This window comes from Rattus norvegicus, chromosome 20 (genome assembly GCF_036323735.1).
Source record: "Rattus norvegicus strain BN/NHsdMcwi chromosome 20, GRCr8, whole genome shotgun sequence".
Classification (NCBI taxonomy): Eukaryota; Metazoa; Chordata; class Mammalia; order Rodentia; family Muridae; genus Rattus; species Rattus norvegicus.
The window spans coordinates 53,966,064-53,982,946 of NC_086038.1; the positions used below are offsets into that span (position 1 = coordinate 53,966,064).

Consider the following 16,883-nt stretch of genomic DNA (forward strand, 5'->3'; position numbering starts at 1 on the left):
GAAAGGAGGAAGAGAGGGAGAGAGGGAGAGAGAGAGAGAGGGAGAGGGAGACGGAGAGGGAGACTACTGAAATCATTTTAGCTGTGTATATGGACATATACTCAAAACTAAACTCCTGGGACTGGACAACCAATATGGAAGTTTATATCTGAAGAAAACAGATTCTCTCTCTTACTAGTCATTGATCATTTGCTCTTCAACAAAATAAGGAACACTCTGTAAATTCTCTTGCCTGTACTGGCATGATTATCTGTGCCATTATTCAGGATTTGTCTAGGCAGCCATCCTGCTGATTTTTAATGGCTACAGTTTCCTGGTCATGTCTAGATACACTAACCATTTAATGCTATCTGGTACTCTGGTTTATAATCTTTCCACTTCCTCTTTCTTGATTATCCCTGAGCTTTTTGTGTAGTAATTACTACATACCTCATCTTTATCTAGAGGGAAAAAAGACAAAAATTATTAGAACCAAATATGCTGGGGTAAGAAAGTAAGAATGAAAAGGGGCAAAACCAGCCCACTCCCTTAAATATACGAAAAATATAGTGTGTAATATTATGCTGGCTGCAAACGAGTAGGTGAAATGAGCGAACAGGGGTAAGACAATGAAAGTTGAATGAGTATCTGCCATCCAGTATGTTAACATTTAAGCTGTATACATTGTATACATGTGTTATATATTCCTTAAATAATTTTCATCTTATTATTTCTGAAATATGTGTATAAAGCTACCTAGAAATTGTGTACATGTTGTAAAGATAAAATCCTGTTCTTTGTGAAGCTGCAGTGTCTGGATTTCCAAGCCTGAATGCTATGCAACTCTCTAAGAAGAATTACACACTTGATTGCCCTTCCTTGACAATAGTAAGGGAAGAATAAGAGTAAAAAGTCATTGACAACAGCTATATATACCAGTGCCAGTTGATGCTACCAGGAAAGCTGCAAAACTATTTAGGTGATGTCGGGCTCACATCTCTCTTTTATAGTCTGGATCCTTCTATTGTAGTTTTTCTTTTTTTTTACCAGATAAGTCTATGTCCAAAGGTCATGGGGAAAATGCTTTTGAAACCTAAGCAAGTAAACTGGACATTGCAATAGACAACCTTCTAGAGTGCTCAAGGATAAAAGGCTAAGTTGTAGGGGCAGACACACTTGTTAAATTACTTGAGCTGAGAAGAGCCTCCCAGAGTGTAAATGATTTCCTCGAGAAGTCTGCAGAGTTCCAAGGCTGTTATTTCTATACTAAAGTGCTACTAGTGAGGAAGGGAAGTAAATGCACAGTGACATTTAAAGGCAAGCAATCCTTGGTGGGCAAAATCGATTCTTACACAAAGCAAAACTGTGGGAAGCACTCAGCATATTTAGATAGGAGGGAGAGTATTGAAATAAAGACACCAAATGGAAAAGAGGCATTCCCCATATGAACTTTCATAAAGTATAGTATGTGGAAATAAGAGCCTAAAATTGAAAACTGAAACAAGAGGCTTGAAACAATAATTACATATGAAATTTGAAGAACAAAGTAGTGTGGGATTTCATGTTAAAAAGTAAAGAGTGTGAAGAATTGAGTTTGAAATGGACAATTATCAATCCATAAGTTTCCAAACTTGCAATATCATCCATCCTATTTAAAATTTTAAAGATATAAGCATTTAAAATATTTATTGATTTCTAAGATAAATTTTCTTCATAGTATGAATGCATAGTTTACCCCTCCTGGTTTATCTCCTATCGATAAGAGAAGAGTCTAAAAGTATTGGTGAATATCCTAGATTCACTATTTCAGTTTAAAAGAGGAAACTGTGATAAGGCCTCATATATTATATTTGTTTAGGGAAATAAGAGATTGTTATTCAAAATGGCTAAAAAAAGTGTGTTATATTAGGTATGTCCAGAAATGAGAAACCCAAAATAATTAAGAAAGAATATATTGATACTGTCTTACATAAAGAAGAATAAGTGGATATCTAAGGATGCCCCCAAGAGACAAATACTGCTTTAGTATATACAGGACCTGAAAGTGACAAGCATTGTTTTAGACAAATAATTCTCATTCAAGACTCTATTTTGCTTATAGCTCTAGTTATTTTATTTCCTTTCCTTCATAGATCATGAAAAATCTACAAATCTCATTTTGTAGTGTCAGTAGCTTGTGCTTGCCAGATAATTTGGGGAAAATCCTGCACTTCACTTTCCAGGTGGGTGATCGTGGGGAATGTATAAACTTTACACCATGTTGACAGTCTACACATTATTTTCCTCACCTATAAACTAGAAATCATGGTATTTAGTTCAATGTTATTATGAAAATTTGTGGTCTGCTTGAGAGGTGACTCAGTTGTTAAGAATATTTACTCATCTCCAAAAGACCAGGAGTCAATTCTCAGCAAATATGTGGTGGCATATATAGGAGCAATATAGCTGTCTTTGGGTAGAAGTATTTCTAATTTTCTGAGAAACTTCCAGATTGATTTTGAGAATGATTGTACATGTTTGCAAATAACACCAGCACTGGAGGAGTGTTCCCTTTTCTCCACATCCTTGCCAGTATGTGCTGACACTTGAGTTTTTAATCTTGGCCATTGTGACTGGTGTAAGATAGACTCTCAGGGTCATTTTAATTTGCATTTATCTAATGACTTAGGGATGGTGAACATTTCTTTAAGTGCTTCTCCACCACTGGAGATTTGTCTGTTGGGAATTCTTTGTTTAGCTCTGTGCCCTGTTTTTAAATTGGGTTATTTGGTTTGCTGAAGTCTAACTTCTTGAGTTACTCAGATATAGGGTTAGTGAAGATCTTTTCCCAGTATGTAGGCTGCTGTTTTGTCCTATTGACATTGTTCTTTGCCTTACAGAAACTTTTCATTATCATGATTTCATTATCATTACCATTGAGCAATTGCAGTTCTCAGAGCCTGAGCCTTTGGTGTTCTTAAGGAAATTGTCTCCTGTACTAATATATTCAAGGCTATTACCCACTTTTTCTTCTATTAGATTTAGTGTACCCAGTTTTATGTTGAAGTCCTTGATTGACTTGGACTTCAGTTTTGTGCAGGGTGATAGATGTGGATCCATTTGTTAAAGAGGATTTCTTTTTTTCCTTCATATGGTTTTGGCTTCTTTGTCAAAATTCAAGTGTTCATAGCTATGTGTGGGTTTATTTCTGTATCTTTGATTCTATTAAATGGATTAACCTGGCTCTACCAATACCATACAGTTTTTATCACTATTGTTCTGAAGCTTTTTCCATAAAAGCCAGAAACTGGAAACAACCCAGATGTCCCTCAACCAAAGTATGAATACATAAAATGTGTTTCATTTACACAATCAAATATTTTCTGCCTATTAAATACAAGGACATCATGAATTTTGTAGGAAAATGGATGGAACTAGAAAATATCATCCTGAGTGAGGTAACTCAGCATCAACAGGACTTGCATGGTTATGAAGTGGATATTAGCCAAAAAGCACAGAATACCCACGAGACACCCCACAGATCCAAACAAGTTAATCAAATAGAAGAACCAAGTAAGGATGCTTGAGTCACACTTAGAAGAGGAAACAATATGGTCATAGGAGGCAGAGGGAGAGAACTGTGTGGGAGAGGGGAGAGAGAGAATAGTGGAGCAAGAACAGATATGGGGAAAAAACATGAGAAAGTCACAGAGAGCCAAGAGAATGAATGCAAATCTATAGATGTCAGGGTTGGGGAGAGTGGAAGGTATCTCTAGGAAGTCCCAGGCATCTGGGATGGAACCTCTTCTAAGAGATGCCATATCAAACCTGAAGAGGCCAGGCATGACCCCCAGAGGAAGGATAAGGATACCAATCTACCCACAATACTTTTGACTTAAAATTAGTCCTGACTAAAAGAAATGCAGGGACAGAGGTGGAGCAGAGCCTCATGGAATGGCCAACCAATAACTGGACAAAGTTGAAACCCATTCCACAGAAAAGCACCAATCCTTGACATTACTAATGATGCTGTTATGCTTGCAGACAGAAGCCTAGCATAACTGTCCTCTGAGAGGCTTTGCCCAGCAGATGACTGACACAGACACAGATACTCACAGCTGAATTTTGGTCAGAGGTTGGAGACTCCTATAGAAGAGTTGGCGGACATTTGAAGGCCCTGAAGGGTATAGGGATCCCACAGGAATCAACTAACCAAGACCCCTGGGAATTCTCAGAGCCACCAAGCAAAGATCATACATGGGCTGGAATTGGGTCCTTAGCATATATGTAGCAGCAGTGAAGCTCAATCTCCATGTAGGTCCCCCAAAAGCAGGAGCAAACTTTCCCTAAAGCTGTAACCTGTCTGTGGTATCCATTCCCCAGCAAGGCTGCTTTGTCTTCCCTCAGGGAGAGAGGATATAACTAATCTGGCAGAGACTTGATTCACTAGGTGAGGGGGATACCCAATGGGTGCCCCACACTCTCATAGAAGAAGAGGATGGGGAATGAGAGTGGGACACCATTATGGGGGACCGGAAAGGAGATAGCATTTGGGAAATAAGTTCTTGCCTCCAGGTTCCTTCCCTGCTTGAATTTCTTCTGTAATTTACTTCAAAGAATCAATTGTTACCCAGAATTATACAATCAATCAGTTTCCTTCTTAAGTTGCTTAGGTGAAAGAGTTTACTGTTACAAATGAAATGTTAAGACAGTTGCCTCTAATTTAGATTATAAGTATATTTCTCATTTCACTTTCACTTTCTCCAAACACTCTCATATCAATTCCCACACAAATCTATTTCAAATACCTGACCTCTTTTTTAACTTTTATTAAAGCATGCATACATGTATGTGTATATATTTTTTTCTTAAATATAAGCTACTCCATATGCATGATGCTACTTGAATATGTTTTTAGGGTTAACTGTTTGGAAACAGAAATACAATTGGTATATTCTTATAGAGGTCAGACAAATATATAGTTCAGCACAAAAGATTTGTGTATCAATATTATTCAGTAAACAGTTTCTTAGAATAGCAGGATGCAGGGGATGTGAAACAAAAACTGAAAGAAAGGTTCCAACTTGGGAGCAGAAAAGGTCAGTACAGAATGGGAAGGACAAAGAACAAATAACACCAAAATTAAATGATTAAATCCTTATGGAATCATATTATTTTAAAGTATACAAAATACATGAAAGTGTATTTATGCATAATTGTGTGGTGTGTGTGTGGTGTGTGTCTGTGGTGTGTGTGTGTCTGTGTGTGTGTGGTGTGTGTGTGTGTGTGTGTGTATGTGTATGTGTGAGAGAGACTGTGTATATTAGCATATACAGATAGCTTTCACTTAAAGGAGGTTAGACCATTTGGCCTGAGAATGACCTTCCCAAAAGCCCTAGACTAATAAAAACAGAATCAGGCTTAAGAACCCTCCTTTCACTGTCCTCTGAAAGGCTCTCTCTAGCAGTTTACTCAGACAGATACAGACACCCACATCGAAAGCATAGACAGAGCTTGGGGATGCTTATGAAAGAGTAAGTGGAAGGATTGCAGACTGGAAAGGGGATAGGAACTCCACAGGAAGACCAACAAAGCCAACTAACCTGGACCTTTGGGGCTCTCGGGGACTGAACCACCAACCAAAGGAAAATACATGGGCTGGATCTAGGCCTCCCCACACATATGTAGAAGATGTGTAGCTTGATCTTCATATGGATCCCAAACAACTGGAGTGGTAGTTATCCCAAAAGCTGTGCTTGTACATAGGGTATATTCATCTATCTAGGTTGCCTTGTCTGGCCTCAGTGGGAGAGGAAGCACCTAGACCCGCAAAGACTTGAAATACCAGGAAGGGGGAATACCTAGTGGAAGGGCACACCTACTGAGAGGACAAGGTGAGGGGGAAAGGTTATGGGAGCAAGTGATCAGGAGAGAGGCAGTAAACAGGATGCAAAGTGAATAAGTAAAAATAACTAAACATACAAATATTTAAATATTTTTTAAAAAAGAAGCCTCCTTTCAAATAGTTGTTCAGGTAATACCTACAACTCTCTAAACAATATAGACTATTGATATTGGCCGTGGTTGCCTCTTGGAAGTTTATGGTAAGTCCATATTGCTGAAGATACTGGACATTCAGATCACAGGACTTGGATGATTATAGCCAGGTCTAATCTAAAAGCCTGTTTATCACTGTCTAGCTTCCATGGTACTAGAAATACTGTGAAAACTGCCAAGCACAGGAAATAATTAATGGTTCTACTCAGATGTGGCACCCATGAACTATAGCAGTGACACACCTGGAAAAATATTGTAAAGATACACTATAAACATGACAAATGATCCCTTTTAATTTATTTTTAATTTTGAATATGTGATGTCCAGAGTATTACAGAAAAAAATCAATTAGGGGATATAGAGATAAGATGATTTTTCCCTTTAGGAAATGCTAGAATCGTTTTTATCTAACACAGGAAAATGCACATAGTATTCCTATAAAATCTAAGCATCATAGATAATCATATTCGTTATAAGAAATGCTGAACTAATTGGTGGGTTGTCAAGCCAAACTGAAAATCAATACTATCTGTGGAACTCTAGAAACATTATAATTTCAAGTACTTTAGCTTTGTTTTGAGCATTGTAGTGGTAATATCAGCTTTATGCTCGCTCTGATATGTCTTTAAATTACCCAGGCTTGCTGATGCAAGTCTTTATACCCAACTACAGAGGAAGCTGAGCCAGATCACAAAGTCAAAGGCAGACTGTGGTTTAACTAGAACTCAAGGCTAACTTTGCAACTTCATAAGACCCTCCCTTATAACAATAATCAGAAGAAGGACAGATAATACAGATACAAGTGCTGGCATTTGTACTTGTCTAGGATGTGCAATAACTTAACTCCTAGTACCAAAGAATTAATAACCAAGTAAAAATCATGGATAAATATGTGCATATTTATAAATAAAAACTTTGCTTATGATTGTTTAAATATCTCTTTTCAAGTAATCGCAAGTAATTAAGCAATAATGTGAATTTAATTATTTCATTTTACAAGACAAATGTAGCAATATGAACATTTAAAAACATTTAATTATAGTTATTTAAAAGGGAGCATTTTCTGTTATCTTAAGTAAACTAAATATCATTTTTATATTTTATAACTTGACTATTAATTGAGTATGGTAGTAATGGTTTTTATCTTTGGCTGTAAAAAAAATCAAAAGCGTATGACATGTGATACTTTGCATTGTGTAATTTCATATTAAAGAGAGATGGCCATGGTAAAAATAACTTTTAATGCATGGTACATGGGGTAATAGAATACTGTGAGTGTAAAGCATAGAGCTTCCCATCACGCAGCACACACCCAACTGAGTAAAATAGTTACAGCCCTTGTGGGATGGACACATTAAAGATGGGGGCAGAAGGATGAGTTGAAATGGGAAATGAAGGAGAAAATAAAGAACTGAGTAAAGGAGTCATAAAGTTGAAGATACATTTGAGAACTTGATTAGGAAAACATAGAAAAACCCAGGTTGCCCTAGGAGAATGCTGCCTGGAGCTGGATATCGCGGTCTCCTGAGAGGCTCAGCCAGAGCACGTCAAATATACAGGCGAAATCTAGCAGCAAACCTTTGAACTGAGAACGTGGTCTCCATTGGAGGAGTTAGAGAAAGGATTGATGGGCCTGAAGGGACTTGCAACCCCGGAAAGAACAACAATGACAACCAACCAGAACTCCCAGGGACTAAACCACTACCCAAAGAGTGCACATGGACAGAATCATGGGTTCCAGTTGCATATGTAGCAGAGGATGGCCTTGTTGGGCACCAATGGAAGGGGAAGCCCTTCGTCCTGCCAAGGTTGGACCCCACCTGTGTAGTGGAATGTCGGGGGGTGGGGGCAGAAACAGGGGGATTGGGTAGGGGGAACACTTATAGAAAAAGGAGAAGGGTATGGTATAGGGGTCTTATGTCTGGGAAACCGGGAAAGGGAAAAACATTTGAAACGTAAACAAAAAAAATTTCCAATTAAAAGAAAGAAAGAAAGAAAAGCCCAGGTAATTGAAGGTTACAGGTGTCTTAGGTACAATCTTTACTCTGAGAGTATTGTGGGATAGATATTGTAAAAACAAAAAAGACACAATCAGATTATGTTCCTTGGGCACACTCACAATATTTACAAAGATGATGTTCATGTAAACAAAAAGGAGCAGAATATTAATTTTGGGTTGTATAAGTGAAAAAAAATGAAATAATGTCACAAATGGAGAGTGTTTGCAAATCAAAGAGAGCAAAGCTTAAACAACCACAACAGAAGGGTGCCTGGTTATGCCAGTTCTATCAAAAGGCAGACTTCCTGATGAAGAAATGAGGATAAATGGTAGGAAGAATTCAGACTGCCCAAAACTTCGAATGTCAAAGATAACATTTTCTATGTCTTACTGATCATTGTGGATTTCTTAAAATTTTGTATAACAGGAAAGCAGAAAAACAGATTCACATAGAGATTGTAAGAAGCCACAGAGAAAAGGACAGCTATCAGCACAAGAAATAATTCCTTGTTTACTGGCCAGTTTTTACAGAAAGATGTGACATTAGGAACAAATTGTTTGATGGGCAAGAAGTCACATGAGTTATTGTCTATAGTGAAGTGTTGGCTGAAGTCTTGTTCCACTTCAATGCATATAGAAGTTATATTTGAAAAATACAGCAGGTTAAGTATTAATTTGAAGAGGACCTCAAAGCTTTAGATATCGTACAAAAGAGTCTGAAGCCTTTAGCTAGAGAATTAGAAATCTTACCACCCTAAGGGTCTTAGGTCACTGTATCAAAACTGGTTCATTGTTGAAAGCTTTTAATACAACCTAATCTATTTTGACATGCCTTCAGTTGTGACATCTATTTTGTTACTATAATCCAAGAAGATCGTTTCTTACCAGCCTGATTTTACCACTCTACTCAGATTTGGCTGGTAAGCATTTATGCGGGTTTCCTGAGACTTTAGCTTCAGTCTTCTCTGGCCATGGAAGACATAGAAAGGTCACTAGTAAGCTATCTTGCAAGTAAGTAATACTGACTGAATAGTCTAAGAGCTTCTACTTATTCTAAAATTAAGATCCTCCTTTGTCAATGGCATGAGTGACAATTAACAGGCAACACAATTAACACATGGAATTACAACATTGGTTAAAAAATAACTTTCTTATCAATATTAATTTAATTATGGTGGTGGTGAAAAGGATTCTCATTTTTAAAACACTTTCCATTATATTTCGTTAAGGAAATTAGTAAAATGAGAGCTATTACTCCAGCTGAAAACAATAAAATTGAAACAAGATTATAGTGTAATCATTATAGAAAATATTGAAAATAATTTTATATGCTTTGAAATAAATTTTCAGCAAGAGTACAGAGTTTATGTTTGGTTGTTCTTTTAACTCTATGCATCTGCATGTCTATTTGTTCTTCAAATCCTGGCATTGACACTTCATCAATAACAACAAGTTCATGAAGGTGTTTAATCATTAGAGATGCCCCAAATAGGAATATGTCTTATATTAATGAAGATTAACAAAGTCAAATTCTGACTGAGCTAACATTGATCTTTTTGTGTTACAGTAATTGCTAAATGCCTATAAGATATATTGCATTCTATTCATTAGTATCCCCACTAAAATGTGTTTTTATCTACATCCAAAGTATCTACATTTTTCTAAAATAATCGAAAAACAAATACTTACCAAAATGGTGGTAACAATCAAAGAACGATTAGACAATGAGTCTGTGATATTTGCTGGCTTTCCTTTCTGACTTTCTGTCATATTCAGGCCACTGGCTGGATCCCAAGTTCCAATCTATAAAACAACAAATGTACTTTGTAAATTGCCTGCCATACATTGTGAGGGAGTGCTGCAAAAGAAAGCTACAATCACTAACACTGTTCACCTCTGCAGCATTATGTGCTGTCATTGAAGTATAGGCTGTGTTCTTTAAGAGTGATTTACTGTACTGAGCAGTGTGTGTAGTGACATTAAAGAAGAAAATAATACACCATAGTGCTACCATTCATATGGGAGTTTCGTTTTCTATTTAAACTTTCATTCTCCAAGAAGAACCATGTTTGATGATTCATTGGTATCTTCTAGAAACTCACGAATAGAGTATATCTTTATCTTTAGTATAGTGTTCTCTCTCATCCTCTTATTATAAAGACAGCATTCTCATCACAGACAAAGTAAAACAGATGAGGAAAACCATGGAGATCCAGGATAAATGAGTAGCTATCTAGATAATCAACCCCAGCCCTTTCTCCTGTACTCTATTTAAATACAGTTTTATTCAATCAAATCATGAGTGAGGCCATATACATTTGGTGTGCAGATGTTTTTTCCCATTTAACAGTGGCCAGAGTGGCAAAGTCAGTCTCTGTGGAAGACAGATATAAACACAAACTTTACAGAAGGCACAGGTTGGTTGTTTAATGATAGCTATAAGATGATATTGTTTCATCAGTGTTACTCATCAGTAAATAGCACATAATAGGGGCTGAAGATGTAGTAATTCTATATCCCTACTATCCTAAACCTTAGGATCATCAGTAATAAAATTTATCATCCTTATTTTTCTAGTCAAATATCCAAAATATTTTCATAAAAGGACAGCAACAATTTCTCTTTGAAATCAACTTCTATATATAAACAAAATTATGTTTGAAGTGACAATAACTTAGCATACATTATTATTGTTGTCTACATAAATATTCTATCAAACATCTTACAATTTGATTATGATCATTTTACTTCCCTAATACTTTCTTATATGCATGAATTTTCTTATGATTTTCTCAGTAAACTTTTAAACCTGTATTTTTAAATTGAAGATGTAGAAAAATTTACCGATTTTTTTGTTAATTGAAATAATTTATATATCTATAAATAGTATTCTGTTAGCTTTATATAAATATAAATTTCACTATGTTGTTCAAACATTGTAGCGGAAATTATAAGGGATTCGTATTCATATCATTTTTGAGATATCTTAAATGGATTTTTCCACTTTTCTCATGTTAATTAAATTTTGATTATACAAATAGCTATATAGTCCCATTAAAATATTTGTGTCAATAAAGAAAAAAATAAATAATTCAGCAAGAGAAAGGACATGCAAATTTTTCTCTTTTTTTAATTCCCAAAATAAATTACTTACTGGCATTTATATATCAAGTCAGATCATAAAGTTATAAAAACTGGAGTCTGTGCTAGATATCTGGGTACAGTGGATGAGAGAGTATAAAATTAGAATGAGTACTTATGAATTGCTGAAGTGTTTCAAATTAAAATTGTTAAAAGTGCTGTAGGCTGAACAAGATGTGTCTCACATGTTATCTTATAGCGGCTGCCACTTTGTATCTGTGACTTATAATCAATATCTGGAACTTATTTTTTCCCTTAGGCTTTATTTCTTTCATTTCCATCATTGACTAAATAGTCAGATCTCTAACCCTGTTAGTCTATCAACTAAAGTATTAACAACTATGATTTGCCCACCTAACAACATCATCAAGAATGGCCAAATAAAACTACTTATGGAAAACATTGCCTAATTAACTTAATGCCAAACTACAATTAAAAAATGTTTCTGATGAAGAGAAAGCACAATAGCCAGGACTACCCACTACTACTATACAGGATATCAGTTTAATTTTCAGGCCACTCAAAACTACTTGTAACTCCAGTTCCATGGAACACCATGCCCTATTCTAGTCTATACATGTGTGTATTCATTTGCTTGCTCCTGTCCTAGGAATATAATTGTTTAAAAAATAAATTGTATCCAAATAAAATGCTAGAAACTCTTCTTGTGAAGTCAGAAATAGCTGGATAACACTCCAGATAACACACAATAAAATGGTAATTATAGACACATTTCTCTGATAGATGTAAAAATCCCAATAAATAAATCAAACACATAACTGATGATAGTTGCACATTCTTTTACTTCCAACCCTGGGAAGGGAGTTGCAAATGGATCTTAATGAGATGGAGATCAGTTTGGTCTTCAAAATGAAGTTCAGGCCAGACAGAACTACATATGAATCAAGAAACTAGATAAAGAATTCTTAAGAATTAAAATGCAAACAATTTAGAATCACTTTTAAAACTTATGCAGCCTTCTTTTTCTACCATGGGAATGCACATCAAAACTGCTTTTTGATTTATTCTTACACCTGTCATAATGGCTAGGATCAATAACACAACTGATAGCTCATTCTGGTGTGAATTTGGAGTAACAGGAAACCCTCATCCACTCTGAAGGGAGTGCAAACTTGGACCACCACTATGGAAATCACTGTGGTGACTCCTCATAAAGATGAGTAATATCAAAAACAAATTATTAAAACACTGGCATGGATATAGAGAAAAAGAAACTTATTTATAGCTATTGTGAAGGCTTCCTGGTGGAAGGCCTATAGAAATCAGCGTAGAGGTTCTACAAAACTCATAAAACATATGTTCCATATGGTTAAGCTGTACCAAACTTGAGAATGTACCTGAGGACTTCATAGCCTACTCTAGAGATACCTACTGATCTTGGTTCATCACGGTTTTACTCACAACAGCCAGGAATAGGAAGCAGCCTTGAGGTCCACTGACTGATGGATGGATAATAAAAATGCAGTATATTTACACGATGTAATATTATACAACGATTAATCAAGAAAGACGTAATGAAATTCACAGGTAAGTAGTTGGAGGTAGAAACCAACCTGATGAAGTGACTGAGATGCAGAAATATAAATGCCCTGTTTTCTCTCATCTGTAGATGTAATCTTTGAATCTTTAGATGTTTGTGATGCTTTCAGTTACCCACAGAAGTAAAAACAAAAATTGTCAGGGGATCATAGAGAGGGCTATACAATGGAAGAAGACAGAATGCACTAGTATAAAGGATTAAAGGAGAATAATGCAACATAAAGGGTTCAACTAGAACAGGAGGAAAAAAATGTAGGGTAGAAGAGAGAATATATGAAGAGATAAGTAACACTGGTTTTAAAAAAGACCTATGGAAAAACTATTGCTTTACTACTTTAGAAGCTTCATACATAAATTCATTCTTTCTCTTTTCATATTGCTGAAGATATCACATGCTAAGAATGCAGGACTCTGATGAATCAAGTGGGTCTAATCAGAAAGCTTCCTTCCTGTTGTCTAGTTTTATGGTACCTAAAAGTAATATGCAAGCTTTCAAGAAAGGGAAACAATCATTAGTTCTATGCAGCTGCACCACCTATGAGGAACATGGCAAGATATTCCCAAAGTTGAAGCAAGTGTCATTCACATATAGATGGTAGCTACCAGCTGTCTAATTGAACTTGAGGCCCACTCAACATCGATAAAATCATGCCAGGTACTAGAAACTTAGCTAACTTCAAATTATGTCACATCAGCATAAATTCTTACTGCAATTTAAATCATACTAACAGATAAGTGTAGGTAATACTCCTTATTAAAACTTCCTTTTGACCCCTGCCTGAGACACCGCCGGAACCTGAGGGAAACAGACCTGATAAACAGTTCTCTGCACCCAAATCCCGTGGGAGGGAAAGCTGAACCTTCAGAGAGGCAGACAAGCCTGGGAAACCAGAAGAGACTGCTCTCTGCACACACATCTCGGATGCCAGAGGGAAAAGCCAAAGACCATCTGGAACCCTGGTGCACTGAAGCTCCCGGAAACGGCAGCACAGGTCTTCCTGGTTGCTGCCGCTGCAGAGAGCCCGTGGGCAGCACCCCACGAGCGAACTTGAGCCCCGGGACCACAGGTAAGACCAACTTTTCTGCTGCAAGAAAGCTGCCTGGTGAGCTTGGGACACACGGAAGCAGAATTCCTCAAGGACCGGGCACGTTCTGTGTTCACCAGAAGTCCCACACCCGCGGATCCCGGCCCGCAGCAGCTCTCTGCCCCCAGACCCTGTGAGAGAGAGACCCAACCGCCTGGTCAGGTGGGCACTCCTGAGGCTGCAGAGAGGAAGAGACCACCAACACTGCTCACCCCTGCCCACATCCCTGGCCCAAGAGGAAACTGTATAAGGCCTCTGGGCTCCCGTGGGGGAGGGCCCAGGAGCGGCAGGACCCCTGCCTGGACACCGCCAGAACCTGAGGGAAACAGACCTGATAAACAGTTCTCTGCACCCAAATCCCGTGGGAGGGAGAGCTGAACCTTCAGAGAGGCAGACAAGCCTGGGAAACCAGAAGAGACTGCTCTCTGCACACACATCTCGGACTCCAGAGGAAAAAGCCAAAGACCATCTGGAACCCTGGTGCACTGAAGCTCCCGGAAACGGCGGCACAGGTCTTCCTGGTTGCTGCCGCTGCAGAGAGCCCGTGGGCAGCACCCCACGAGCGAACTTGAGTCTCGGGACCACAGGTAAGACCAACTTTTCTGCTGCAAGAAAGCTGCCTGGTGAACTCAAGACACAGGCCCACAGGAACAGCTGAAGACCTGTAGAGAGGAAAAACTACACGCCGGAAAGCAGAACACTCTGTCCCCATAACTGACTGAAAGAGAGGAAAACAGGTCTACAGCACTCCTGACACACAGGCTTATAGGACAGTCTAGCCACTGTCAGAAATAGCAGAACAAAGTAACACTAGAGATAATCTGATGGTGAGAGGCAAGCGCAGGAACCCAAGTAACAGAAACCAAGACTACATGGCACCATCGGAGCCCAATTCTCCCATCAAAACAAACATGGAATATCCAAACACACCAGAAAAGCAAGATCTAGTTTCAAAATCATTTTTGATCATGATGCTGGAGGACTTCAAGAAAGACGTGAAGAACTCCCTTAGAGAACAAGTAGAAGCCTACAGAGAGGAATCGCAAAAATGCCTGAAAGAATCGCAAAAATCCCTGAAAGAATTCCAGGAAAACATAAATAAACAAGTAGAAGCCCATAGAGAGGAGACACAAAAATCCCTGAAAGAATTCCAGGAAAACATAAATAAACAAGTAGAAGCCCATAGAGAGGAGACACAAAAATCCATGAAAGAATTCCAGGAAAACACAATCAAACAGTTGAAGGAATTAAAAATGGAAATAGAAGCAATCAAGAAAGAACACATGGAAACAACCCTGGATATAGAAAACCAAAAGAAGAGACAAGGAGCTGTAGATACAAGTTTCACCAACAGAATACAAGAGATGGAAGAGAGAATCTCAGGAGCAGAAGATTCCATAGAAATCATTGACTCAACTGTCAAAGATAATGTAAAGCGGAAAAAGCTACTGGTCCAAAACATACACGAAATCCAGGACTCAATGAGAAGATCAAACCTAAGGATAATAGGTATAGAAGAGAGTGAAGACTCCCAGCTCAAAGGACCAGTAAATATCTTCAACAAAATCATAGAAGAAAACTTCCCTAACCTAAAAAAAGAGATACCCATAGGCATACAAGAAGCCTACAGAACTCCAAATAGATTGGACCAGAAAAGAAACACCTCCCGTCACATAATTGTCAAAACACCAAACGCACAAAATAAAGAAAGAATATTAAAAGCAGTAAGGGAAAAAGGTCAAGTAACATATAAAGGCAGACCTATCAGAATCACACCAGACTTCTCACCAGAAACTATGAAGGCCAGAAGATCCTGGACTGATGTCATACAGACCCTAAGAGAACACAAATGCCAGCCCAGGTTACTGTATCCAGCAAAACTCTCAATTAACATTGATGGAGAAACCAAGATATTCCATGACAAAACCAAATTTACACAATATCTTTCTACAAATCCAGCACTACAAAGGATAATAAATGGTAAAGCCCAACATAAGGAGGCAAGCTATACCCTAGAAGAAGCAAGAAACTAATCGTCTTGGCAACAAAACAAAGAGAATGAAAGCACACAAACATAACCTCACATCCAAATATGAATATAACGGGAAGCAATAATCACTATTCCTTAATATCTCTCAATATCAATGGCCTCAACTCCCCAATAAAAAGACATAGATTAACAAACTGGATACGCAACGAGGACCCTGCATTCTGCTGCCTACAGGAAACACACCTCAGACACAAAGACAGACACTACCTCAGAGTGAAAGGCTGGAAAACAACTTTCCAAGCAAATGGTCAGAAGAAGAAAGCTGGAGTAGTCATTTAATATCAAATAAAATCAATTTCCAACTAAAAGTCATCAAAAAAGATAAGGAAGGACACTTCATATTCATCAAAGGAAAAATCCACCAAGATGAACTCTCAATCCTAAATATCTATGCCCCAAATACAAGGGCACCTACATACGTAAAAGAAACCTTACTAAAGCTCAAAACACACATTGCACCTCACACAATAATAGTGGGAGATTTCAACACCCCACTCTCATCAATGGACAGATCATGGAAACAGAAATTAAACAGTGATGTCGACAGACTAAGAGAAGTCATGAGCCAAATGGACTTAACGGATTTTTATAGAACATTCTATCCTAAAGCAAAAGGATATACCTTCTTCTCAGCTCCTCATGGTACTTTCTCCAAAATTGACCATATAATTGGTCAAAAAATGGGCCTCAACAGGTACAGAAAGATAGAAATAATCCCATGCGTGCTATCGGACCACCACGGCCTAAAACTGGTCTTCAATAACAATAAGGGAAGAATGCCCACATATACGTGGAAATTGAACAATGCTCTACTCAATGATAACCTGGTCAAGGAAGAAATAAAGAAAGAAATTAAAAACTTTTTACAATTTAATGAAAATGAAGATACAACATACCCAAACTTATGGGACACAATGAAAGCTGTGCTAATAGGAAAACTCATAGCGCTGAGTGCCTGCAGAAAGAAACAGGAAAGAGCATATGTCAGCAGCTTGACAGCACACCTAAAAGCTCTAGAACAAAAAGAAGCAAA

The 16,883-nt window shown here is 37.6% G+C and overlaps 1 protein-coding gene across 1 annotated transcript in view; it reads right to left on the reverse strand.

Moving 5' to 3' along the window:
• Window positions 1–16,883, reverse strand: part of Grik2 (glutamate ionotropic receptor kainate type subunit 2) — a 697,720-nt gene that overhangs the window by 248,500 nt on the left and 432,337 nt on the right. The window contains 1 exon segment of the mRNA NM_019309.2: window positions 9,704–9,817. Within this exon segment, the coding sequence (NP_062182.1) occupies window positions 9,704–9,817 (114 nt within the window).